The sequence below is a fragment of the Styela clava genome, chromosome 6 (assembly GCF_964204865.1).
Source record: "Styela clava chromosome 6, kaStyClav1.hap1.2, whole genome shotgun sequence".
Classification (NCBI taxonomy): Eukaryota; Metazoa; Chordata; class Ascidiacea; order Stolidobranchia; family Styelidae; genus Styela; species Styela clava.
Genome location: NC_135255.1, coordinates 15,029,233 through 15,055,225, shown reverse-complemented (window position 1 = coordinate 15,055,225; position 25,993 = coordinate 15,029,233). Strand labels below are relative to the sequence as shown.

Sequence of the window (25,993 nt, the reverse complement as noted above, 5' to 3'; positions counted from 1 at the left end):
CTCACTTAATTAACGACGTCACGCCTGGCAGCCCACGGCGAGGCTAATTACCCCAAATTAATTACATTAAACTTAGCCTACTGCGTTGATTCGAAGCAGATGTATTCATGCCTCATCTGAAACTATCGTGTGCGCTGCTTTAGGTATTGATTGTTTGAATATCCCGTTTTAAATTTGTAGTTCATTTTAATTTACTTTTTATAATAAAAATGCGGTATTTTGCAACCATGGCGACAAGATGCATGGCAATAAGATAATTCAAATGAGTGAATCTGCAAACCAAATGTCTGCCTGTAAGTGGAGGAATACTAAGACTGACAGACAGTTCATCAATTTGATCCTTTCTGTCTCTTGTGCTAACTGACTCTATCTCTTGTTATGTATGTATGTATATATTGTTTTCTTGGTTTGACATATATTTACGGTTTGACAAAATGAAATAACCTCTCTCTCTCTCTCTCTCGGGTTTACCGTTTCTAAATTCATAGAACATCTCAGATTGAAATTGGCGCGGAGGTATGCTCTTTTACAGATCGAAACGATATCATACGCACTAAGAGTAAAGCAAGAAAACACCGTAAATTTTGTCCGAAGAGCCCCGCGTCAAGTAAAACATGCTGCCGCGGGCACTGAAAATGAAACGCAGAAAATTGCGTGTGTGATGTGCCTTTCTGTTCATTCTGATACAAAGCTGAGGCCCTTCGTCCAGTTACCAGTCCATGTCAGGTATGGGATTGATTAGCAAGTAATTTGTTTCAGATGTATGGAATGGTTGTTTATATATATATCATTTAATTTATATATAGAATAATTATGCTTCCGAGAATGGTAGCACCTTTTGTAGAAAGTCCCCGCCGACCGCCACTAAGCACTAATGAAAGAATGTGGGATTTGGGAAACAACCCTCGCCGACTACAACTGAGTTTAAGATGATCGATCTTTATGAAGAAGACCAACTGAAATGCGCTTTAAGGGAAAGGACCATTGAGTTATAGAAAAGCATTCCAATGGGAAAATACCCCAATGTCAAACAAGCTGCGCTTAGGATATTGCCAATGTTTGGGTCAACATACGTCTGCGAATCTGTGTTATTTACCCTGAAACACGCGAAATCAAAGCATTAGTCTTTTCTGACTGACACGCATGTTAAAGAATTGCTTCGATTTGCTACAACGACATACAAACCAAATTTAAAGAGCATCGCTCAATCCAAGGAATGCCAGAAGTTCCACTAAGTAGCATGCGTAATAATAAATAGCTTGTCAATTCTGTCATAATCATGTTTGTTATAGTGACATTTACACAAAATAGCATTCTAGCAGAGTCGAATAGAGGTAGGCTATATCAGATGCTCATGTGTATTCTTGTTTATAATGTGACTGTTTGCGTTAATAAAGTACGAAATGCGGCTCTTGGTTTCTGACTGGTTGGTCACTCCTCGAATGATTCAAATTTTGAAATCATTTCCGACCTTAACTGGATAATTACTATTTTTTATTATGAGCGGTGGCATGGGCGTCTTTTGACCGGGTTTTTCTACACATGATCCGAATGATATACTAAACTTTATAATCGTGTACAATACTCTTATTTGGCGTCTTATTCAGAAACATTTTGTTTGAAGTTTTCAAGCAAAGGACATCTTGTGGGTGTTCGTTGTATAAATTTATATGGGTTGTCGTGAGCTCGCGTTCAGGTTTTGTTATTACATTTGTTTCAATGAAGCTCTTCATGCAAACGCTTAAACATACTGTTTATACTGACATACCGGTACAGTTTCATTGTATATACTACCAAGAGCGGACCAGAAATAAATCGCATTAGATAGATGGTGTTCGCCACGGTGGACAACACTTCACTTCTTGCGGTACGTATGACACAATTGCGGGTATTGCCAACTGTTTCATTTTTATGCAAAGTCAAAGCTTACCGACATGGCAGATTCCAGTCAGAGATATCGTATTAGATATTTAACACACGATGACGATGTATCCATACCACGGGACATTATCAGTGCTGGATATCGCGACAATTATAAAAATGCAGTGAGGAAAGTACTGTTACTGAACTGGAGATTTCAGGTATTTATCTTTCAAATTTAAATAAAGGTCTTCATCCCACTTTCATATGCTTTGCCTTTTTTCTCAAACCTTGTCGTCATCACCAGTCTTGGCTCTTTTATTTCTAGTTATGTATGTATCATTAAATATTTAATAAGAATTTTTAGAAACGATCATTAGCTAAAACAAATCTATCGAGTCAAAATTTCTGGCAATCGCCTAGTTTTTTTTATCGTATACCAGATTTAAATCATGTATTGGAAATGTACAGGTTACGGCATTCGCAATCGGCATTTTCTTATCTCGTCTGTTTCATGGAGACGTTGTAGGAGTTATTGTGATTTTTCTGATGATGAACATAGCGGCTCTAACCATCGGTATGTATATTTAAAAATTGATAATTGTATTAATACCAAGAGAGCTATGCTCAAATATATGGACACGTAGAGTCACATCATTTTGATGACGTCATAGCGAAAAAAAAGTAATAGCCTTCTGGAGAAAATTTTTATCTTTAACCACTGAAAATTTCAAAGCAATTGGTCCAGTATTCGAAGAGAAAAGCGACTTTTCAAAAACGTGTCAAAGAACAAGAACAACAACAACAACAGCATAATATTGAAACGATCGTTATGTCCACTACGTATCCAATAAACATATATCGTTGAGATAATAATATATATATATAATTATTGCGTTTTGATAAATTCATTTCGTATTTCAACATCTTTTTCTAACTCATATCATTCTATCTGTCAATAACAAAATACGTTCATGGAATCCGAATTAAAGTGAAGTTATGTGCCCCGCCTAAAAAAAATGAAAATAATTCCTAATCGAAGAGTTTACTGACGAACATAAGGCTTTGAAGGCCTACACGTTTTTTGTTGTGACAGAGCTGTCAATGACCACCGTTTGACGGTAGCTTAGTTCATGGTAACACTACCAGTTTAACAGGTCGCCAATGAAGGAATTCCCCACACTTACGATCAATAAATATATATGAGATATTGAAAATATTGATATATGATTCAATAAAATTAGGCTGATAATACTTTTTCTTTATAAAAATATTTGAAACTCCTGTTTTATTTTTAATATGTTTTAGGTGTAATATTTTATAAAAGAAACTGGAAGAATGATGCGGATCATTTGGACAATGAATCTGTAGAAGATGCGATAGATCTGGAAGAATTCTGGGTAGCTGAGTTGGAAGAACCGGAAGGCTGGGAAATGGTTGGATCCATAAGCCTAGGAGAACCTGACGATGACATGAAAAAATATATTGTGAATCCTCGACGAACTTTGGAGTTGAAGGTATAGTCCTATAGTCGAGGAAGATAAACGCGAATTCTGAATGTTGAAAATTTTGAGATATTCGCAAATTCATTGCTTTTTTAAAAGTTATATGAGTCATAAAGACTGACGTCATAATATTTCAATATTTTGCTGTATATTGAATAGAAACGAACATTTCTTCGTTTTAAAGATTGCAAACATGCTCATGAAGCGGCAAATTAATAGTTAATATCATTTAACTCGACATTTTCAGAGATGGTCAATTGCACCTGGCAAGAGGGGTAAAAAACTTGGTGCACGGCTTTTGCAACATGCCACAGATTACGCATCTACAATGAAATACAGGGAAGTTGTGTGTTATTGTTGGAATGTTCAACAACGAGCTCTGAAAGTCTATAAACGAGCTGGATTTCAAAAGAAAAAAACGTTAAAATATAAATATATGTTTGGATTATTCCGATTTAACTTGTACGTTATGTCAAAAATGTGCTGATGTGAGCAAAAATATACGATCTTGAAACATTTAATTTACGTGTGTCTGTCGATATTGATAGTGTTATCTATATACCAGTATATATATATCTACTTTAAATTCGCAAAAATGCAATTGCTTATCCAAGTCGCTGCGTGCGAAGGTTTTCCACCACATACTAGAGTTTTTGTGGGTGTTTGTGAAAACAAGCATGCTTTAGTACACACCGCTTTGTACGATACGAAAAAGCGCTCTCTCGCTAGAAAAAAATGAATTATACTAGGATTAATGTGACAATGATTTCAAAGAAAAGGTTTTGCTATACCCACGTAATAATATTAATCATGGGCATAGCCAGGGACTCTCCTTTTGAGATGTGAAAAAGTTTTTTGTGTATCATACATAGCAGATACATAGCAATATTTATTAGTTTGTAGCCTCAGTCCCTAATTAAGATTCTTGAAAACCCACTGTTACGGTATTACTCGGCAATTAGAAATTTCCCTTCCCTGGCAATGCTCCTGATATTAATATATACATACGAAATCGGTTTAATTTACTTTTTAAACAATTATCTCAACATTAGAATTGTGCAATCCTGAAATACGCAATCAATTCGATAATGCATTGACAATAAGCAGATTCCGAAACATGTTTAAGATAAAGATGCTCAGTAAGTACCACGTCTAACAGCTCAGTTTAGTGTTTTAGTCGAGTTCGCATTCGCCGGTAGAAGAAATTGGATGTGATTTGTATAAGTATTCTTCAGTTAAATAAGTACATGAAACGCAACCTTTTCTACCATGAACAAGGAATTTCGAATTCGCGAATTACAAAGAGAAGATCTTTCCATAGCCAGGCAAATTATCAGGAACGGTCTATACGGACTTTTTCGAACGGGTTTGAAAATACTATGCTGGAAAAATCGGAATGTTCTGGTAATATAATTTCTTATTTGATCGCCAAGTACCATTACCAATTGCGATGCGTGTTAAAAAAGATGCAAGTTATTAAGTATTGATACTCTATGCCCGACAACTTAATATTACGTTTCAATTATTGAATAAAAATGTCACTAGCCTAATTGAACTTCTCCTCGAATTGTACTAACTACTCTACCTGGTGATTTAATTTATCTAATAATTTCACACAGGGCATCATGACTATGATTACAGCAACATTCACTGCATTATTTGAAGGGAATATCATAATTTCTTTGATCGCCCAGATACTTTTTTGGTTTCTTGCAAGTAAGAGAAAACATATATATATACTGTATATTAATATTGTATAGATCTTGAAAGACTTGTGGATGAAGATAAAGGAACAAACCTTTGGTCCAAGTGTTCCAAAATATAAAACATCTCCACCTCCACTTCTAGCATGGCTGTGAATAGGTAGAACTTTACCGAACGTTATATAGTCGAAACCCGCAATTTCTCTAGTTTAGCAATGCCAACCATTTTTAAATTACGACCCATCAGTGTTCAGGTCAAATAATACCTACTTGTTTATAGTTAAAAAGACCTAGTTATCGTTGAAAATGTTAAATTTTGTGTGTTATTGTTGAAGTAAAAAATGCTCGAGACTGGTATAGATAAATCGGTGCGATAAATATAACGGATTTCGATTTCAACCTTTATGCAATTTTATGATGAAATGGAAATCATTTACAACATTATTACGTTTCTTTCAAGGCATTTTACAATTCATCAACGAAGTAGAACATCAGATAAACGATCTCAATGATTTTGATGAAATGGAAAACCGATACGTAAAATTTTGGGTGATGGAACATATACAAAAATATGGAACGTTTATAGTCGGGACAGTTGCTTTAAAAGCTCAAGAAGACGTCACCAATCGCCAACCAATATCAACTGTTGAATTGAAAGTAATTTGCTTTCAAGATAGTTCAATAAAATCATTTAGGTCAAATGAAACGCTAACTTGGTCGGAGATATATTACTAATTCCTAAACTAATCCTAAAAATTCCTAACTTCAGTCGCGTGAAAAGTGACAAGGCCTACAAAGAATGCACAAAACCTAGATTATATGCAAATGCATACTAACTACCATTTTCCCTGCATATAATCGTATGTTCGTTTCTGCAAAAATTTTCAAAGAAAAATATATTGCTGGGAATCTATTCCTTGATTTCAACGAAACAATTGTTGACATGATTTCTAACGTGGTTGTTTTTGTTTCCTGAAAATACATGTCGGCGTTAAATAAAGTTACCACGGATTATGTCTGTATACAGGCAACGGAGTATCAGGCCTTCCAACCGTAATTATGCTATGATATTGAGTATGTATCTGCAGTATTTTATTTTATAGAGAATGTCTGTATCACCAAAGTTCAGAAAAAGAGGAATGGGAAGGACATTGCTCGCACATGCTGTAGATGAAGCTGCTGCCTTGGGCTTCAATCGGATAATACTAGATTGCACTGAGATGCAAATGCCTGCTATTTCCATGTATCGAACTCAAGGATTTATTACCACGAGAATCATAAACAAACCCCTATTATTTGTGCTTCCTGGTATAAATGTGCATTATATGGAAATGAAGTTGTACAAATAAAATGATGTCCATGATTACTTGATTCGTAGTTGGGTGAATTTGTTTACGACAATGCATTCGAGTCTTGACAACTGTTGGACATATGTTGTCTGTCCACGACACGAGACAGAAGAGTTTAGTTATTTAATTGCGCGGTGGCATGCGCTGAGAACGAATTTCACTCAAGTTCCAAAACAATGGCAACTTAGTACGTTCGAGACCGCTAATTCGTTCAAATCGTGGAGCCAGAACCTGCTATATATTTCAGCATTAGACAGTAACTTTAGTCAATTTTCCACTGTCGGATTTACCTGGGGGAAGAAAACCAAATCTTCGTCGTTAAAAGGTTTTATCGACGATAGCGAACAAGTCACAGAAGAACCGAGAAGAATCGATGTTCAAAAAAATCTTGACCTCATGTATAGGCAAAGAAAAATGTACTTATGCTTATCGTATTCTACAATTTTGGACAAAATTTCATTTACTCAAAGAGGAGGAACATATTTTTTCAACTGCAATCTGCTTGATTATGCGGGATAAAAGACTTTGGTACTAAATTTGTGATAATTTATCAGAAATTACTCGACTGACATTTTTCCAACAATCAAAGTGTTCGAATATTCAGCAAAATCAAGCAAGTACTCTATTTATGTTATCAGAAAGGTTGAATTGGGAAACAACTTTTGAGGTCAATAATTTTCAGCGTCATACATCCTCTTTTAAGGTAGTTTATTCGGTAGTAATTTATAAATAATTTGTAATTTTGGTAAATTGCTCATTTGTACAGTTTATATATAGATATTACTATGCCAGTGCTTGGAATTGTGGGTTTCCGTCAATTATGCCCAACATGCTCCAGAGATATAATCCCCGTAAAAGCATGTTTCAGGCAGTATATCAATCAATGTCTATGTGCAACAGGAGAATATTTCTCAGATAATATTTTATCACGGGATTCTTAAGAACATTTGAAATTAATAAATTGCTGAAAAAATTTTCTGAATTATTTTTAAAAAACAATATTAAACATAATAAATATGACATATATATATATATATATAGTATATTATGTTTTCGTTTCCATTTTCAGAATTTGCAATGAAGTAAGAGTAAAGTTACGTAAGTCTGAGTATGAAAACAAAAGTAAGGCAAGTAAAGTAGGTGAACAAAAAAAAATTGATTTGAGTTATCTTAAATCTTTATAGCCTCGACGTTGATATTGTAAAAATACAAAATGTCCAAACTTGGGTAAGAATAAGTACACACACAACTGATAGTGCATGCATCGCGAATCTAAATGTCAAACTATAAAAGTTCAACTTTGAGAACTTTATTATCAGTTTTTATCAAATACTAGGTAACATTTATCCTTTACTGAAAATAGTTTTCAAATTTCAGTAAGCCACAAATTGATAGACCAAAATTTTATGGCATTTCAAAATTGGATGCCACATAAAATTTATTTTACGAATTCCCTTTGAACCTTTTCATGAAATGCCAAAAGAATCATGAAATACAAGCGTTAGACAGTGTTTATATCACGGCTAGCAAATGAATTCCTTGTGAGAAGGCTCGCTTAAATATGTGAAACATTTTCGTGATGATGATACACTTTCTCCGCAAAATTTGGAGTTGAACTGCAACGACTAATAAAAAGGTTGGCTGTGCCGTTGAGAAGCGATTTTATGTCTATCAGTAACAACATTGTCGCCAAACGGTCCACAGGGACACATCGTGCCTAGTAATAAAATGACTCCTATTCTTTCACATTGTATTTCAAACGTATTCTTCCGTTGTTAAATGTTTACAGGTAAATTATCAAGCAAAGTCAAGTACAGTATATATTAAATATATTTAACAAGGTAATGTTGTTACTCGTCAAACAATGGCCGCTTGTAGTTACTAGTTGGTGAATTATATGTTAGTTTGCGAACATAAGTTGCGCACGACCTTAGATGCTAGGAGGAAGAAACAGTTGAAGTATATATATAACGTATTTTATGGGGTACCCCCGAAGCATGTGAACTAAGGTGGCGGATACCCTAACGTAGTATGTGTACCCGGTTAGGGTTAGGCTATAATTTCAGGTACAAATACTACGGGAGTCACTTGGCTAGTCCCGAACTCGTAATAGAACTTAAAATAAGGAAAATTAGCCTAACCCTAGCCTGGTACACATACTGCGTACCGATGTCCGCCATCTCTTTTATGGACCATAAATTTCTTAAATTTGCTTTTTGTTCATACATAGGGCGCAATAGGTACTGGTACTGGTTTTTGAGTATAGGCAATATAGCGCTACCTGATCCGTACGCGGCTTATAAGACGCAAGATCAATTTTTTGTTAAAAAAAAAAAAAGTATATATTTACTTATATATATATATATTTCAATTGGGAAATGTTAAAAAAAAATTGGGAAATTGTTTGACGAGAAGGAAAGGATTTCAAAGAGATAATAAAAGTGATCAACGATGATCTGCACGAACTATGGGTATATATAAAATTTGAAAAAGTATTATGGCACGTTTCCCATGGGATTCCCATGGACAAGCCTGTGATAATGATATACTGATGCATTCACACTACATAGATATCCATAGTACAAATTTTTGGCCTGATTTTGGGGGGTCGTCTTATTAAACAAGTATGATAATTTTTTTGGTGTCGCTTTATTATTCGATTCGTACCATAAAATACCAAATACCTTCGGCGATAGCATCCCCACGTTTTCATCATTGCGGTGTTGTTTTAAATCAGTAGAGTTATTACAGGGTGCACGCAATCGCGAGTTAGGTTGAACACAATTAGATTGTAATTGAAAGACAGTTTGAATTCTCTTAGTTGTTATGGATTGAATACTACGATACATGAAAAGTCATTATAGGCTATTTTAACCAATGCGCAAAGGCGGCGACCGCTCAAAAGCCTCTGCATGGTAATTTGAGATTCCGATGTTTATGCGATTTTACTACTCGTCTTATTGGCAGTTTATATGCGAAAAGCCATCTCTTCAGGCTTAAAAACGGGCCTCGTCTTATTCACCGGGTAGACTCATTCGCCGGGAAATACGGTAAATGTTTTTTTCTAATACGATTATAGTAATTCTGAAAATGAAATGTATAACTATGTTCGCAATTGTAACACATATATTACGAACAAACCAGGAACGAAATGTGATTTTAATCGGATAGAAAATACAAAGTTTGTTGAAGTAGGATTTATGTAAATTCTCCTGCTGCTGGTCAACTGTATGAAGTTATCTACTATGAACCAAGAATTCCGAATTCGCGAATTACAAAGAGAAGACCTCTTCAAAGTCAGGAAAATTATTAGAAACGGGCTTTACAAAAAATTTTACACTTTATTGAAAATACTATGCTGGAAAAATCGGAATGTTCTGGTAATATTAATTTTTAATTGCGTAATTTCATTTCTGATGGCATTTATCAATGTAGAATTCAAAGTCATTTGCTAATGCTTCTGGTACGATAACTAAAATTAATCACAATACTTCAACTTAGTCAAACGGCACTGCTAGAAGTGTTACAAGTTACCATTCAGATATCTAAAAGTTTTATATAACATATATGTGACTGAGGCGCAGCAAGTATTTGCTAAAGGCCAATAAATATTTATTGCGGCGAGATTCAAAGCCGAACTAACAATGAACCCAGCCGGATTAACCATTCAACAATATAAGCACGTGCTTAGGGCACCAAGCAAAGAGGGGCACCAAAGAAATTTAAGAGCAGAATTTTATATAGTTTATCGGTGTTTATTAAAATATTACGAGTTCACCAGACGACTCAAACTTCAAAATGTTCGCTTATTTTTCGTCTTCAAGTATCATATTAAAATTCTTTAATAAAAATAAACAATGAAACTTATTTCTTGGACACGAAATGGGCCTATGAGTCGTTTTCTTATATATAGATATTTTTTTCTAGTATTCACCTTGTTGCTGCATTTTGTTTTAAAAAAATTTTCTTTCTCTCCAACAATTGGACCAATAAACTATTTACACTATGTGGCGGTTCCACGATCGCATTTCAACGATCTAGTGGTCAGCGAAGTCCGGAGTTTTTTGAAAAGGTAGACCAGGGTGGTCCAAACCCTGTCATGCTGATACATTCTGTGCGGCTCACAGAACAATTTTAGCGTATATTTGTATCTAATAGATGAACTTTTTTGAGTTTTTTTTAGCTAACCCAACTGGGGTTGGGATCCCGAGATTAAAATCCTTTTTTCTAACGCTTTGTGCCTTTATTGAAAAAAAAACACTCCTCTGTTTACAAGCGTCGGCCATGTGACAGTAGTGATGAAACGCAGAGCCGAATTAACGCCGCGCAATCCAGTATTTTTTAGCTAGGTCCCGAAATACCAACTTAAATGAGTGTCGCAAGAAAGGGGACATAGGGAAAACACGTCGGAAACGTATTTCCTTGCCCATCACACAGTGTCTGGTTTGATTTCAAGTAATATCTGTCACGAAAGAATATAATTTGAAGCGACATTAAACGCGAGATGCGCAAAATACAACTGTAATTCTCGGGAATTACCTCTAAAATAACTGAAGGCTTTATAAATCTTCTTTAAAAGAACGCCACCAATACAACATAATAATAGTCTGATTAGAACGGTAAACTTTCGTTGTTTATTAAATTTAAAGTAAGTAAACTCGCGATATTTCGATCCCTTTTGGGTTTTCTTCGACTTGCGGCCCGCGAGACCACCTCAAAATTTTTTGCGGTATTTCAACCTAGCAACCTTGAACCACTCTGAGGTAGACTACTAGGTACCGGTAAAAGTTCAAACTACAGTTGTGACTTGTATCCTTTGGTATTTCAATTCACGTTGAGACTGGAGGCATGAATCTTTATTGTCACACTCCCTCATTTACTGTTGGTTGTGATTATTTTTAATGGATAATAATACACTTATGTGGTTTATTGTTATTATGATTAAATTACACATGAGGGGGCATCAGAGGGCTTAATCCGCCCCTGAATGAACCAAATTAGTATTTTACATAATAAACTAATTTTCTGTGTAATTTTTAAACAGGGCATCATAACTCTGCTTACAGTAATGTTCACGGCAATATTTGACGGAAATATCATAATTTCATTGGTGATTCAGATGCTTATTTTGTTTGTTGCAAGTGAGTGACAAACATTTATTAATGTTTCTGTTGGAACAACTGTATATTGTTTGAAAGATTTTGTTAATATATATATATAGAAGACTTAGAAAGTTAAAGTGAACGGTTTAGATGTAAAAAGTAAAAAAGAAAATATCAAATTGCGCAGATAAAAATCTAATAAAACTGTATTTCTTCTTCAATTACACATGTATAATTTAGAATATAAATTTGTACAGCTCGGCCATCTTAGCAAATTTGACATCAGGGTCCAATACTGTATACTTAGTGAATAGTTGGTTGTGTTTTTTAAAAGTATTTTATGGTTAAAACTTTAAATTTTGATTCTTATTGATTCGTTCAAAAATGTTTAAGGCTAACATGAATGAGAAAGTCGAAATGTCGTATTTCAAATTTACCTTTCCATTAATTTTATTTTTGCTTTGAAATTATTTACAGCACCTTTATTTTTTTTCAAGTCTCCATGCAGTTTATCATGGAAATCCAGCTTCAGATCAACGATGTCAATGATTTTGATAAAATCCAAAAGCGATACGTTAGATTTTGGGTGATGGAACACATACAAAATTATGAAACGTTTATAGTCGGGACAGTTGCTTTGAGAACTCTACATGAAAACGTTTCTAATACTCAATCAATAGCAATTGTCGAATTAAAAGTAAGTTGCTAAAAAATCTAAATAAGACTGAGAAAATTTAGTTGAAACAAAATTACAAAGTGACAGCGTCCAACGACATAATTTACCAAGTTGTATTTGACTCGTGCAATCACATGTCCTCGTTACTTATCGATCTTGATCGGTATTTGTTAATAGGTAATTGTCTGTTTGTTTTTCTGTCTGTCTGTCTGTTAGATACACGCGATATCTCACGAAAGCGAGGTTGAACCAAATTTTGCATGTGCATTCATCATATCTCGGACCAGAAACCTATTGATTCTGAATGAATCATGTCGTATAATTAGCGAGTTATTAATTAATTGGTGATGCGACACGCGGTGTCGCTACTGAGTCAGAGCGAAGGATACACGCCGCTAGTTCGATAAGTCGGCGGCCTCCGATCGCTATCTCGTTTTGTATATTGCTATCCTGAATTATCTCTGGTATTCCTGATTAACTTCTAAACGCGAGTATGCTAGTATATTGTCTTCAATGTGATGGTGTTGCATTATTTTTTTTATAGAGAATGTCAGTGTCATCAAACTTCAGAAAAAGAGGAATCGGAAGAAAATTGCTCGCACATGCCGTAAATGAAGCTTCTGAATTGAGCTACAATCGAATAATACTAGATTGCACTGAGCTGCAAATGCCTGCTATTTCGATGTATCAAACTTATGGATTTATTACCACGAGAATAATCAAGTTGCCCCTACTGTTTGTGCTCCCTGGTATTGATATGCATTATATGGAAAGAAAATTGTAACAATAAATGCTGTTTCTGATAAAGAGAACATTTCTCAAATATATATAAACGGAAGTAATGACTACGTTAACTTGGTATATTGAACCTAATTACCTTATTGCAACGGCAAGACAAATTTAACTAAATATCGGAAATCTTAGAATCGGAGAATTGGATTTGTGTGGTATTGCATTGAGACAATCATTTGATCCATGCCATATTACATTTAGTCAGCTTTACTTAATCGTTCTGGAATAGCTATATAAATGGAAAATACAAAATATGCCTCAGTTTGATGGCAATATGAGATGAAATTATTGTCCATGTCTTTAGTTGTTGAATTACAAGTAAATGTAATAGCCCTCTTTCGACTTATTCTATTATTAAGTCGCCTACACTGAAAAATTGCGTAGAAAAGCAACTTTTTACCAACCCATAAACAACCATTACAATAATGAGACTCACAACAAAAGCAATTTCAACAACGATTTATCAAATCGTTACATATCGATCTTTTTTGTCTGATTATAATTCGATATTCTCACCAAAGTTTCATGCAAGCAACAAGTAGATGTAGTAGCAGTAGGTTGCTGTCTTTGATGTTGATTTATATGTAATACAAATTTTGAATTATATTTTCCGTGATATATATGTGATATATCGTATATATTACGATTTTGCTTATGTTTCTGAATGAAGTTATTATAACCTTCTTGTCAAAATCATTCACTATTTAGATAGTCTATCTCTGCAGATGTATAAAAACAAAAAAAAACGTCTGTTGGCTGTTGGTTTGCATACACCAAATCACCCCTTGCACCTATATTGTCTGTTCATATCAGCTCATATATCATGAATGCATTAAGATTGAGAAAAATTTAATGATTTGAACACACGTATATGTATGTCGATATTAAGACTTCACACTACATATCCTCAACCCAGAAGTACTTGTGATTTATGGTTTAGTATTACGAAAATCAGACCTGTAATCGCAATCAGAAAACGAAATTAAAAACCAGATTTTCTGTGCAGACATTTGGAAGCGAGATGACATCCCGTATTGAAAAGTCAGCTCCCAGTATTGTCTGCCACCCTCCTGTGTTTTCTGTATATGTATTGGAAATTGAAAGAAAATATCAAAATATTGTTTGGAAACAATTTTTCAGCATTTCATCTTTCTCCCACTTTATGCAGTTGGTCAAATTTTCATCTCCGTAAATTTGAGGGAATAAAGATATCTTCTTCATCCATACCAATTGACCCTATCACCATAAGAAGAGTGTGTACCACCTTTATAGTATTTTCCATTAAGATTGGATAAATGTGTGGGATACAGCGCGATTTTTGCTCCAAGTGTCGTGATCCTTATCTTTTGTTGAGAATTTCATTCCGTTTTTTTGGGACATGGCATCCGTAGCATCACCAGAATAGCCACCTACACCGAGCTGATATTGGGTACTCGCACTGCCGATCTTGAAAGACCTGAGGACATTAAATATTTTAATATTGCAACAGTTCGATGAGCAAACCAAGGATTTTTCCTAAAAACCGTGTTAAATCACAATATATATAGTTTCGCTGTCGACTGGAAAAATTTGTTGATCAATTATGAAAAGTGCATTTTGGTCAAAAATAATAAGCATGCTCTATAAATGCACAACACTATAGTATATGGTGCAAATGCAATGTAACGATCAATCTTTCCCTTTTTTAAATCATAATATTGTTATGGGTCATTTAACACCTATTATGACGTCACATAGATGTCACGTGACAAGAGCCCGCGTTTGACCGACTCAGACTCAAGGTCAGCCCGTTGTTTCAGGTTGCGCTTTGCATTTGGCAGCGCCGTTTTAGGTTAGGTTTTAGCTTAAAATGTTTAGGTTTCCGACTCTGCTTTACCGTCGGTATAGGTCCATTTAGGTTATTGATTAGTTAGTAAGCTGCACATTTATTTAGTTTATTGTTAATCAAGCATGTTTGTCCTACAGATGTAGACTTGTAGTTGGTAGCCCAAAAAATTCTTTAAATATACGGTATACGGCACACGGAATTAGAATATAATTTACAGTACACCGTATTATCTTTCGTCACTCAATAAAAGAACTGGATTAATTGGTTTCAAATAAATTTAACACATTGCAAGTTAGTGGCAATCATATTGGACGAAGGAATTTAGGAATACAGCCAGCTATATAGTCTACAGGCCGGCCATCTCGGTCGGGACGTATTTGTCGCCTTCAAATATCATTAGGTTAAAGGGCGTCACTTACATCGTTTAAAGAATTTTTCGTGGCATTGAGTGGACAAGCCACTCAACGCATTTAGGATTGCCCAGGCCACAATTCAAGATTGACTTGTACAAATAAATTTCACTGACTGATTATTGTAAATTCATTTCTCTAATCATATCATTTATGATGGCTTCAAACAGTTCAAGTGCTGATTGGCAAGTTTTTGATGATGCTAAAAGTACAGCATCTAATGGCTCGCATTGTAGCAAGATGTCTAGTGTCAGCCTGCGCTCGGAGCGTGCTCGTTTAACAAAGTTAAAGTTGGAGGAGATGGAGAATGAAGCCCAGCTCCAAAGACGCAAAGTAGAAATGGATCAAAGAAAAGTGGAAATGGATCAGAAAAAGGTGGAAATGGAGCAGAAAAAGGTGGAAATGGAGCAGAAAAAGGTTGAAATGAAGCAGGCAAAGCTTGAAATTGATATTAACTTGTCACGCGCTAAGGCATCCATGATAGATGAGGAATTAGAATCTCTAGCGTCCGCCAGTCGGGCACCTTCATGTGTAGGTTCTATTTCTTCGTTACGACAAGATGTAACTCAAGTTTCAAATGTGCCTCCCGCAATGCCAAATAATGCATATGGCGAACAAGTTAATGCATGTCTTGATGAAGTTGAACCAGCGTCAGTTTCTCATGAGCACCAGACCAAGCAAACTCCTTCATTTCAAAGACATCCTAGCCCACCTATCGCGTCACAAACATACATGAACAAAGATTATCTCCCTAGCATACAACAAGCAAATCATCCTTATATTGGTCAGGTTCCCCAGTCGGAACAACAACGCTACTCAGGTGCTGAATACCACTCACCGGAAAGACATAACGAGCAATGTAACATTAACCATACTGCTGCGGACAGATATCACCCAGTCTATCAAGCACCACAAGAGATGCAATATAATTCATCTTTTACATACAATAGCATTCTGCAACCTCAACCAAGAAGACAGGAGTCTAAACATGTTCCTGATAGACAAGTTTTTATGCAAGGTAATCCAACTAGCTATAGCCATGGGCCTACACCAGTTTCGGTTGGTGATAACCAAAATTCAATGAGTCTTGCTGATGCTCTGTATTGCATGGCATCTTCAATTAGACAAGGACCTCAAGAAATAGAGAAATTTGGTGGAGATGCATTGAGTTATCACAGGTTTATTCAAAATTTTGATGATATGTATGATAGTAAAATTGCAGATCCTCGTACTAAACTTAACTATTTGATTGATCAATGTACTGGAAAAGCCAGGAAAGCAATCGAATCGTGTATCATTGTAAAACCACCTTTGCAAGGTTATCTTGATGCTCGCTCAATTCTTAAGCAACAATTCGGACGAGATTACAAAGTTGTAAACGCATTTATGGATTCACTCAAAAATGGCCCTAGCATAAAGCCACAAGATTCTGAAGCATTATATGATCTTGCCACACAAATGCGTAATTGTGGTATCATTTTGACAAATTGGGAACATAGTTCTAAGCTTGACAGTCAAGATCTGTTTGACAAAATCTATTTACGACTTCCAGTACCAATGCAAAGAGAGTTCACAAGACATCATACATCTACTTACAATAGTGACAAAGAACCAACATATCATGATTTGTATAAATTTGTTAATCAATCTGCAATATTGGCAGATACTAGGCTGAGCCGTCTCACTGCAGAGCAAAATTTGAAGAATAGAAATGCTATGCCAAAAAAGAGCTATAATTCTACCAAGGTGTCCGCTTATGTCACCCAAACATCACAAGTTAAGTCGTCCAATGTGTTTTCGGATTGTTTACTTTGTGATGGACCCCACAGGTTGTGGAAATGTGAATCCTTTATCAAGAAGTCTGTTCCAGACCGTTCAAAGTTTATTCAGTCAAAAGCTTTATGTTTCAATTGTTTTCGTACCAAGCATGTAGCACGCAACTGTCCCAGTGACAACCGATGCAAAATTGAGAACTGCGGAAAATTGCACCATTCGCTTCTACACAACCAAGAACGTATCAGACAGGACAAGCCTTCTGATAGAAATGCAGCAAGTGACACTTCAACTCATGTTGTCAATGGAAGCACTGATGCATCAATTCTCAATTCAAGGAAAAGGGTATATCTCATGATTGTACCAGTTAGTGTAACTTCGTCAGATGGTTCACACTCTGTGAAAACCACTGCACTTCTTGATTATGGCTCAAATGCAACTCTTTGTAAGCTAAGTCTTATGAAGAAACTCAAGGTGAAAGGAAAGCAAGATTCTTTCACTATTTCCACAGTCAATGGCCTACATAAGCAAAACGGCTACAGATTGCACCTAAATGTTAAGGGTCTACAGGAATCTGACGAGTTTATGTTGGAAGATGTTCTAGCTGTTGAGTCACTTCCAATACTTTCAGATGGACTTCCTACAAAGGCAGATATACAAAGTTACCGGCATCTTAACGGTTTCGATTTTCCTGAAATAGGGAATCATGAACCAGAATTATTGATTGGTGCTGATAATTATGAAGCTCTAATAATTCAAGATAAAAGACTAGGGAATAAAGGCCAACCTGCAGCTGTTCATACCCCACTTGGATGGACACTCATAGGCAAAGATGTTTCAAAGGGGACCAATGGTATGTCTATCAATTTTGCTAATGTTGAAAGAGATGTTCTTTGTGAGCAGTTGCAACGAATGTTTAATTGTGACTTCAGTGAATCTGACTTCACTGAAGAATTTGCGCCATCGATCGAAGATACGAGAGCTTTGTCAATCATGAAAGATTCAATATGTAAGGTCGATGGTCACTATCAAATGAGGTTACCATGGAAATGTGAAGAACCACAATTCCCACAGAGTTATAAATTTGCAAAGAAACGACTTGATTATTTGAAGAGAAAATTTCAACGTGATCCAGAGTATTTTGATAAATACAAAGAAAAAATTCATGAATATATTGACAATGATTATGCTAAGAAAATACCTGAAGACCATGTCCCATCTGATGAAAGGAAGATTTGGTATTTACCTCATCACTCAACTGGTGAAAAGTTTAGGCTTGTGTTTGATTGTTCATTCAAGGTGGACAATATCTCTCTCAACAATCATGTATTACAAGGACCAGACCACTGCTCAAATCTTGTTGGAGTTCTGACCAGATTCAGGCAGGAAGACATAGCCTTTGTGTGTGACATAAAGGGAATGTTTCATCAAGTTAAAGTTCATCCTGATGATTGGGATTCTCTGAGGTTCCTATGGTATCCAAATGATGACATTTCAAAAGAACCTGAATCTTATTTTATGACAAGAAGTCTTTTTGGCCTAACCAGTTCACCCAGTGCAGCTGGATATGCTTTAAAAAGAGCTGCTATAGATAATGAAACAAATGCTAATATTGAAGTTTTAAATACAGTTAATAATAATTTTTATGTTGATGACTGTTTGAAATCTTGTGATTCTTCTCATTGTGCTATTGATGTCATTAATCAGTTAGATTGCTTGTTATCTAATGTAGGTTTTCATCTTACCAAGTATCGCAGTAACTGCCGGTCTGTTCTTTCTTCTATTTCAGATATAGACAAAGCTAAAGATAGTTTTTTGGATTCAACTCTTGATAAATCATATTGCTCTAAGACACTTGGTATTATGTGGAATAATGTCAGTGACCAGTTCACTGTGAAAGTGGATATAAAGCCAAAGCCTCTCACGAGACGTGGTTGTCTCTCTATGATATCACAAATATATGATCCATTGGGTATGATGCAACCATTCATCTTACCAATGAAAAGCCTCATGCAAACTCTATGTGCTCAAGATATTGGATGGGACTCTCCGATCCCAACCCGATATGAAGAAATATGGCAAAAATGGGTTAACGAGCTTCCGAGACTGCAGGATGTGTCCATTCCCAGATGTTTCAAACCGCCAGGATTTAAGACAGACCACATTGAGCTTCATACGTTTTGTGATGCCAGCCAAGTTGGATATGGTGCAGTAAATTATTTGCGTATGATGTCACAGAATGGTGTTATTCATTGCTCATTTGTTTTGGGAAAATCTCGAGTGACACCCAGAAAGCAGATTACCATCCCAAGATTGGAGCTATGTTCAGCTGTACTCGCAGTGAAGCTCAGTCGATTTGTCCTAAAGGAGTTGGAATACAAAGTCAACAATGTTCATTACTGGACAGATTCAACTTCGGTGCTCCAGTATCTATCAAATACATCAGCAAGGTATCATGTTTTTGTAGCTAACCGAGTGGCTCAAATTCACAATAGTTCATCGATTAATCAATGGAGACATGTAGACACTAAAAATAACCCTGCAGATGTAGCATCACGAGGATTAAGTCCCAGATGTATCGACAAAGCCATTTCTTGGTTTAATGCGCCTGAATTTCTTTGGCATTCTCAGGAACACTGGCCTAAGCGTCCTGAAGTTTTACCTCAAATTCCTGAAAATGATCCTGAAGTCAAGACTATAATAAATACGAATGTTAATATGGAAAAGGATAATGTCAAGTCTGTATTGTCTATGCTTATGGAGCGCTACTCAGATTATGGGCGACTTCAAAGGGCAATTGCTTGGATAATACGTTTCACAAAATTCTGCAAAGCAAAGTATTTGCACAAAGTTAAATTTCAAGATATAGGCAAATTAAGTGTTGATGAGCTGGATTATGCCACTCATGAAATTCTCAGAATCACCCAGCGTGATGTGTTTTCTAAACAAATGAAGTATCTTGAAATGAATAATATAGAACATAAGGTTCCAAAGAGTCAACTTCGTAAAGGTCAGTGTCAGTCACTTCAGAATTTATGTCCATTTATCGAAGATGATTTGATGAGAATTGGAGGACGTCTTCAACATTCTTTGCTACCACTTCATAGCAAACATCAAATAATTCTACCTCAAGATCACCATGTGACAAGATTACTCATCAAAAAGTACTATGAGCAAGAGGGACATAGTGGCACATTACATGTTCTTGCAGTCATTCGAGAACGATACTGGATAATACATGGTCAATCTACTGTTCGCTCTTACCTAAGGAAATGTCTTAAATGCCGCATGCAAAGAGCAAAGGTTGGCAAACAAGTTATGGCACCTCTTCCTGCCAGCAGGGTAACCCCAGGTCATCCAGCCTATACATGGACTGGAATAGATTATATGGGGCCAGTCATAATCAAGCAAGGAAGAAGCACAATAAAGCGATATGTTTGTGTTTTCACATGCATGTCTTCTCGTGCTGTTCATCTCGAAGTTTCACATTCTTTGGAGACCAATTCGTTTTTGAATGCCTTGGAACGATTTTCAAGTCGTCATATCATGCCAAAGGAGATCTACTGTGACAATGCCTCTACATTTGTTGGGGCCGAACGAGAACTCAAGGCTGCAATAAAGAGCTGGAACAATGATAAATTACACGACTATATGCTTAATCGTGGTGTCAAGTTCATCCACTCACCTCCACTTGCTTCCCACCAAGGAGGATGTTGGGAAAGAATTATTCGTACAGTGCGTAAAGTTTTGTATGCACTGGTTGGAGAAAGAGTGCTTGATGATGAAGGCCTACAAACGTTTCTGTGCATTGTGGAACGAATCATCAATAATCGTCCTATCACCTCATCCAGTGACGATGCTGCGGATTCTCCCCCTCTAACTCCAAAGATGCTGTTGACGGGTCAACTTGACTCGTCGCTTTCTCCTGGAGAGTTCAATCGAGCTGATGGATATCGTAAATCCTGGAAACTAGTCCATTGCTTAGCGGATCAATTTTGGTCACAATGGATCAAGCAATATCTTCAACTTCAGGCCAAACAAAAGTGGCTCCATCCTGAAAGAAACTTCAAAGAAGGCGATTTAGTTCTCGTGGTAGATGAGAACACCAAGCGAGGCTTATGGCCCAAAGGAATCATCAGGGAGACCTTTCCTGATAGTAATGGTCATGTTAGAAGAGTGCGTGTAGACACTGCCTCTTCATCTTTCATTCGTGATATCAGAAAATTATGCTTCCTAGAAGAATTGTGAAGCATGATTGTAATGACTAAATGTTACAATATATTTAATGGGCTTTGCTCTATATAAGCTTTATTGAGGCTATTAAGACAATTTGGCTTTTGGTCGCTAAGATATATGTTTATATGTATATATTCATTTTGTATAATTCCACCAATTTGTGGAGTGATGTTTCATGAGTTTCGTTCGATTACTAGTTATGTTTTATGTGATTTATTGATCGTTTTGTTTTGAAATAACTTTCCACAGTCCCGGTCAAGTTATTGGGGGCGGTATGTAACGATCAATCTTTCCCTTTTTTAAATCATAATATTGTTATGGGTCATTTAACACCTATTATGACGTCACATAGATGTCACGTGACAAGAGCCCGCGTTTGACCGACTCAGACTCAAGGTCAGCCCGTTGTTTCAGGTTGCGCTTTGCATTTGGCAGCGCCGTTTTAGGTTAGGTTTTAGCTTAAAATGTTTAGGTTTCCGACTCTGCTTTACCGTCGGTATAGGTCCATTTAGGTTATTGATTAGTTAGTAAGCTGCACATTTATTTAGTTTATTGTTAATCAAGCATGTTTGTCCTACAGATGTAGACTTGTAGTTGGTAGCCCAAAAAATTCTTTAAATATACGGTATACGGCACACGGAATTAGAATATAATTTACAGTACACCGTATTATCTTTCGTCACTCAATAAAAGAACTGGATTAATTGGTTTCAAATAAATTTAACACATTGCAAGTTAGTGGCAATCATATTGGACGAAGGAATTTAGGAATACAGCCAGCTATATAGTCTACAGGCCGGCCATCTCGGTCGGGACGTATTTGTCGCCTTCAAATATCATTAGGTTAAAGGGCGTCACTTACATGCAATTAATGTATAAATGTACCAAAGAAATGAAAACTCACGAGTATTTTGCGTATTTCTTGACGCCAGTCCAATCTTCGAGATCCACTCTGAGTTCATAGGACCTGGACGAAGTTATTTGATGTAGCAAGTCAAGGCCTGAATCAAGAAAAGACAGTCTTTGGTAGACTTTTTGTATATACGGTGCTCAAAACGTCGTATCTGAGAACATTGTAATGTTGTATTTTACTTGAACTAAATATTGCAGGACAGAAAGAGTTGAGTTAAAGCAAATCACTAATTGTTTGAAAATGCTAGAATTTATATCAATAAATTTTTCTTGTTTGGTCGGTCCGGTGACATCAGAAAATGCAAATATTTTCACTGATTATGAAAAAACTCAGTAAATTCTGTGAATGAGTCATTGCCAAATAAATTATTCACATATCCATACGGCACAGCGAAAGCTTCCATAACATACCAAGCCAAAATTCTCCCTGTTCATCGCCGAATCCCTTCACATAGTCATTCCACGACCTGTAGAAGTCTTGACTTCCATCTTTTCTTCGTTGAAATACCGAAAAATTATTATTTATATCGTTAATTGTTAAATTGTGTGCGATATGGCAGCAAGACTGATCAATAGTTTTCACTATTTAGATTTTATATTTGGTCAAAAAGGCGACATCCGAACTAAAAACTCCAAAATGTAAATTATTTTCAATAGCTAACATAACCAAATCAATAGCGGTAATTTTATAGTAGCGAGTGAGAGCTTGTTTTATGACAGAGATGATTCAGTTTAGATAATGTTGGTGATAATTGATGTTTGCTTATTTCAAACCACTGCCTTTATCCATATCGAACCGATAGGTGATTGTATATGACATTTACTAATATGATGAGATTTTGATTGGGCGAAAATGTTAATTCATTATCTTACAAGCCATCCTCCTCCATCAGTTTCCCAATCACAAACTTCTGTCTGTTTTCCTCCTGGATATATATCAACTATACCTCCTGTGTCGCCGGTCTTTTTTATATCTTTCATTGATACTTTACTGCAATCAGTTGCTGGACGGACGACACGTAGTTTTGGAAAATTTCAGACATAAGTGTGATACCTCACATAAATATGTTTAAAAACATTTCATGGCACAGTATTTATTTATAAAATATATACATTACTTACCTTCTCTCAAACTGTTCACGGCAGCCTTACAATTTGCTATTTTCTTATTGAGCCGATTCTCAGTATCTTTGAAACACAATTCATATACATGTTAAAATGTAAGTTAATTATTTGAACGGTTCAAATTAATAAATATTAATAATGATGTAGATTTGTGCGTGTTTCGTTTTAAAGTAGCTTACTCATCTGAGTATTTAGAGGATCTAGCGTAACAAACTACTTATCTTCTACATCGATTTGAATCATAGAATAACAAGAGAGCGGTGATTGAATATATGGACAGGAAAGTCAAATTGAAGCCTACCTTACCTAGTCTATACAGTGCGTTACCGTTATCAAATAACTTTCGAAATTCTTAGCACGAGCCCGCAAAATCAAAACAAAAGAGAGCCGCCACGTCGTCATGAAACGTGTTTCCACAAATAATAATAAAATGGAGGAATTTCAGATGAAATACAAGATTTTATAGAAAATTTAGCAACAAATAAAAGACAACAACAACCAACTTTAACCGCTGAAAAGCAATTGGTTCATATTAATTAAAGAGAAAGGCGATTTTTTTCATAACATCAAGAATAAAAGGATGACTAAAAACAAGATCAACAACAAAATAACAAAACGATTTATCGGTTCATTTTGTGTCAAATAAATGTGTTTAATGTTGTCGAGAATAAATGAATAGTGAATTGGTAAGACGAAAACGTCACTGAATATATAATCCACATTTTCAAGCTATTCAAACATTGCTTTTAAATTAAGGACTAGCTATATCAACAGGAAAACTGACACTAAATTTGATGTTAGCGTAGCAACCTTACCTTGGAAGATCTTCTTTATCTTTTTATCAATAATCTCATAATCGACGGCGCCAGGCGTTCCCCGAATTCTATTTTTCTTAATGCAATGATTGTTCAACTGCGTAATGTGGTCGCAAAAATTGTCTTCCGCAGCAGACAGACATGTTGCTATCAGTAAGGTCACAATTGTTTTCTTGTCTAAGTTAACAAAACAACATAATTTCATTGCATTACATTGTGATACATATAATTTTTCAAATAAAATGTGACGTAACATTTTTTTAACCAGAGTGTGGTATGATATATAAGTTGGCGTCTTTTGTGTAAAAGTGTTTTGCGGGACCATTTTCGCGAAAATGATTTTTGCAAAATGCAATCAGCGGTAACAGATTTTTGGGCAAATGTAGTTTCACAAAAATGCTCTTTGGCGAGCATGCGATATGAGCAGTATGTATATTTACATTTTCCTTCGGAATATACCGGTATTTGGTAAATGAATTGAATAAAGTTTGTAATGCGACAAATGTAATATTTGGAAAAGTCCTTCTTATCGGTGTGAACGAATACGATGATATATGAATTTTGTCTGGGATTGATTGTCTGTCTTTGTATATAAATAAGTTTGGGATTTTTTGCGTTAGCTATGGATTAGAAAAATGTGATTTTCCGCTGAAACCGTAAAACCTACCGCTTCCCATTGATCACTCTGACGATGTTTTTTTTATCAACTTTTTATTGCCAAGTCCAAAAAGAAACATTAATTAAGGTGACCCATAGTATGATTAAAAACACTCACGAGCATTTTATAGACAACAAGCTCAAATTTCCAAAACGCGTACGAATTTTAGCAAAGCAGACTTTATGGTTTTAATTCCTCTCAGTCCAATTTATTCATGACACGAAGTAGACCTATGAATCGTTTTGTTATGATTAGACACAAAATGGACATAAGGATCGTTTTGTTATTTTGTTGTTGTTATTGTTGTTCTTGTTAGTCATTCTTTATTATTCTTGCTTTCTCCATAACTATACTGGAACAATTGCGTTGAAATTTTCGGTAGTTAAAGATTGATGCTGTCGCTAGAAGAATATTACTTTTATCTATGTTAAATATTTCTGCGGGCTCCATGAGATTCGTTTTTCACCATGAAAGTTCGAGTGATGACGTCATAAAAACTGCGCACCGTGTGGCGGTTCCGCGATCTCGTGATGGTCGGTCAAATCGAAGTCGGGAAGACTAGCGGTACTGCTGGCCTTTGGGTCCATATATTTGAGCATTGTTCGCTTGTTTTTAACAGATGTATATACAACGATCTATAGATGGAAACAATCCATGCCGCCACAAACAGATGCAGGACTCTGTGCTATATTATTGAATTAAAAAAATTATAAGCACAGATGTACAGGCACCGTACACTTTCCCGCTGATAACAGATTGAACTTATCCGGGAAAAATCTACGTGATAAATCAATTATATACTTTTATATATGCAACTTTTATGGTAAAGCAATAGTGTCCGAAATGAATATGGGATTTAAACAGGCTTTCAAACAAGGGTTACTATTCGGAACAAATAGAAAACAAGCACAAAGCAAATATTGCACTGTTAGTTTTTGTTTACACTGCCTTTATTAAGTTTAAGTTGTGAGAGCAACAGTTGAAGTTCATATTTAGCTTGTAATTCTTTCTGAATTGCTGATATCTTCATGAACAAAGATTTTTTTGATTGTCATATCAGAAGCTAGAGATGTGCACGAATTATTCGAAAACACAACTTGAAAAACGAATCCGTTTGATAGAGAGGAAGGATTTTGACGAAACAATAAAAATGATCAGCGACAACATGTACGGACTATGGCGACAAAATTTAAAAGATTGTTTTAGACAGAACATAAAGGCCCAGGTATGAAAAGTCGAACCACATATT

General features: G+C 35.7%; 4 protein-coding genes across 4 annotated transcripts; 3 read left to right on the top strand and 1 right to left on the bottom strand.

Annotated features, from left to right (window-relative positions):
• Window positions 1–1,722: 1,722 nt before the first annotated feature.
• LOC120331392 (uncharacterized) lies at window positions 1,723–3,886 on the top strand. Its single transcript, XM_039398462.2, has 4 exons — window positions 1,723–2,081; window positions 2,332–2,437; window positions 3,169–3,377; window positions 3,613–3,886. The coding sequence occupies exons 1-4, from the start codon at window positions 1,935–1,937 to the stop codon at window positions 3,850–3,852; spliced, it is 702 nt and encodes a 233-aa protein (XP_039254396.2). The 5' UTR covers window positions 1,723–1,934; the 3' UTR covers window positions 3,853–3,886.
• A 661-nt stretch (window positions 3,887–4,547) lies between these two features.
• LOC144424320 (uncharacterized) lies at window positions 4,548–5,899 on the top strand. Its single transcript, XM_078113500.1, has 3 exons — window positions 4,548–4,769; window positions 4,985–5,081; window positions 5,529–5,899. Exons 1-3 carry the CDS (start codon window positions 4,635–4,637, stop codon window positions 5,801–5,803), a joined length of 507 nt encoding a protein of 168 aa, XP_077969626.1. The 5' UTR covers window positions 4,548–4,634; the 3' UTR covers window positions 5,804–5,899.
• A 3,608-nt stretch (window positions 5,900–9,507) lies between these two features.
• LOC144424278 (uncharacterized) lies at window positions 9,508–13,107 on the top strand. The gene is made up of 4 exons (XM_078113406.1): window positions 9,508–9,797; window positions 11,462–11,558; window positions 12,017–12,216; window positions 12,740–13,107. The coding sequence occupies exons 1-4, from the start codon at window positions 9,648–9,650 to the stop codon at window positions 12,977–12,979; spliced, it is 687 nt and encodes a 228-aa protein (XP_077969532.1). The 5' UTR covers window positions 9,508–9,647; the 3' UTR covers window positions 12,980–13,107.
• A 9,903-nt stretch (window positions 13,108–23,010) lies between these two features.
• LOC144424238 (uncharacterized) lies at window positions 23,011–24,763 on the bottom strand. Its single transcript, XM_078113352.1, has 4 exons — window positions 24,754–24,763; window positions 24,087–24,263; window positions 23,269–23,334; window positions 23,011–23,150 (listed from the first exon to the last, which is right to left on the bottom strand). Exons 1-4 carry the CDS (start codon window positions 24,761–24,763, stop codon window positions 23,011–23,013), a joined length of 393 nt encoding a protein of 130 aa, XP_077969478.1.
• Window positions 24,764–25,993: the final 1,230 nt, after the last annotated feature.

Excerpts from the sequence above, each read along its gene's own strand:
- LOC120331392 (XM_039398462.2), top strand. The coding sequence starts at position 1,935 with ATGGCAGATTCCAGTCAGAGATATCGTATTAGATATTTAACACACGAT. Across the intron at positions 2,438-3,168 it reads CATAGCGGCTCTAACCATCG|GTGTAATATTTTATAAAAGA; the intron begins GTATGTATATTT and ends AATATGTTTTAG. Across the intron at positions 3,378-3,612 it reads GACGAACTTTGGAGTTGAAG|AGATGGTCAATTGCACCTGG; the intron begins GTATAGTCCTAT and ends CGACATTTTCAG.
- LOC144424320 (XM_078113500.1), top strand. The coding sequence starts at position 4,635 with ATGAACAAGGAATTTCGAATTCGCGAATTACAAAGAGAAGATCTTTCC. Across the intron at positions 4,770-4,984 it reads GGAAAAATCGGAATGTTCTG|GGCATCATGACTATGATTAC; the intron begins GTAATATAATTT and ends AATTTCACACAG. Across the intron at positions 5,082-5,528 it reads ACTTTTTTGGTTTCTTGCAA|GCATTTTACAATTCATCAAC; the intron begins GTAAGAGAAAAC and ends GTTTCTTTCAAG.
- LOC144424278 (XM_078113406.1), top strand. The coding sequence starts at position 9,648 with ATGAAGTTATCTACTATGAACCAAGAATTCCGAATTCGCGAATTACAA. Across the intron at positions 9,798-11,461 it reads GGAAAAATCGGAATGTTCTG|GGCATCATAACTCTGCTTAC; the intron begins GTAATATTAATT and ends ATTTTTAAACAG. Across the intron at positions 12,217-12,739 it reads TAGCAATTGTCGAATTAAAA|AGAATGTCAGTGTCATCAAA; the intron begins GTAAGTTGCTAA and ends TTTTTTTTATAG.
- LOC144424238 (XM_078113352.1), bottom strand. Across the intron at positions 23,335-24,086 it reads GATAAAGAAGATCTTCCAAG|ATACTGAGAATCGGCTCAAT; the intron begins GTAAGGTTGCTA and ends TGTGTTTCAAAG. Across the intron at positions 23,151-23,268 it reads CGTGAACAGTTTGAGAGAAG|CAACTGATTGCAGTAAAGTA; the intron begins GTAAGTAATGTA and ends TCGTCCGTCCAG.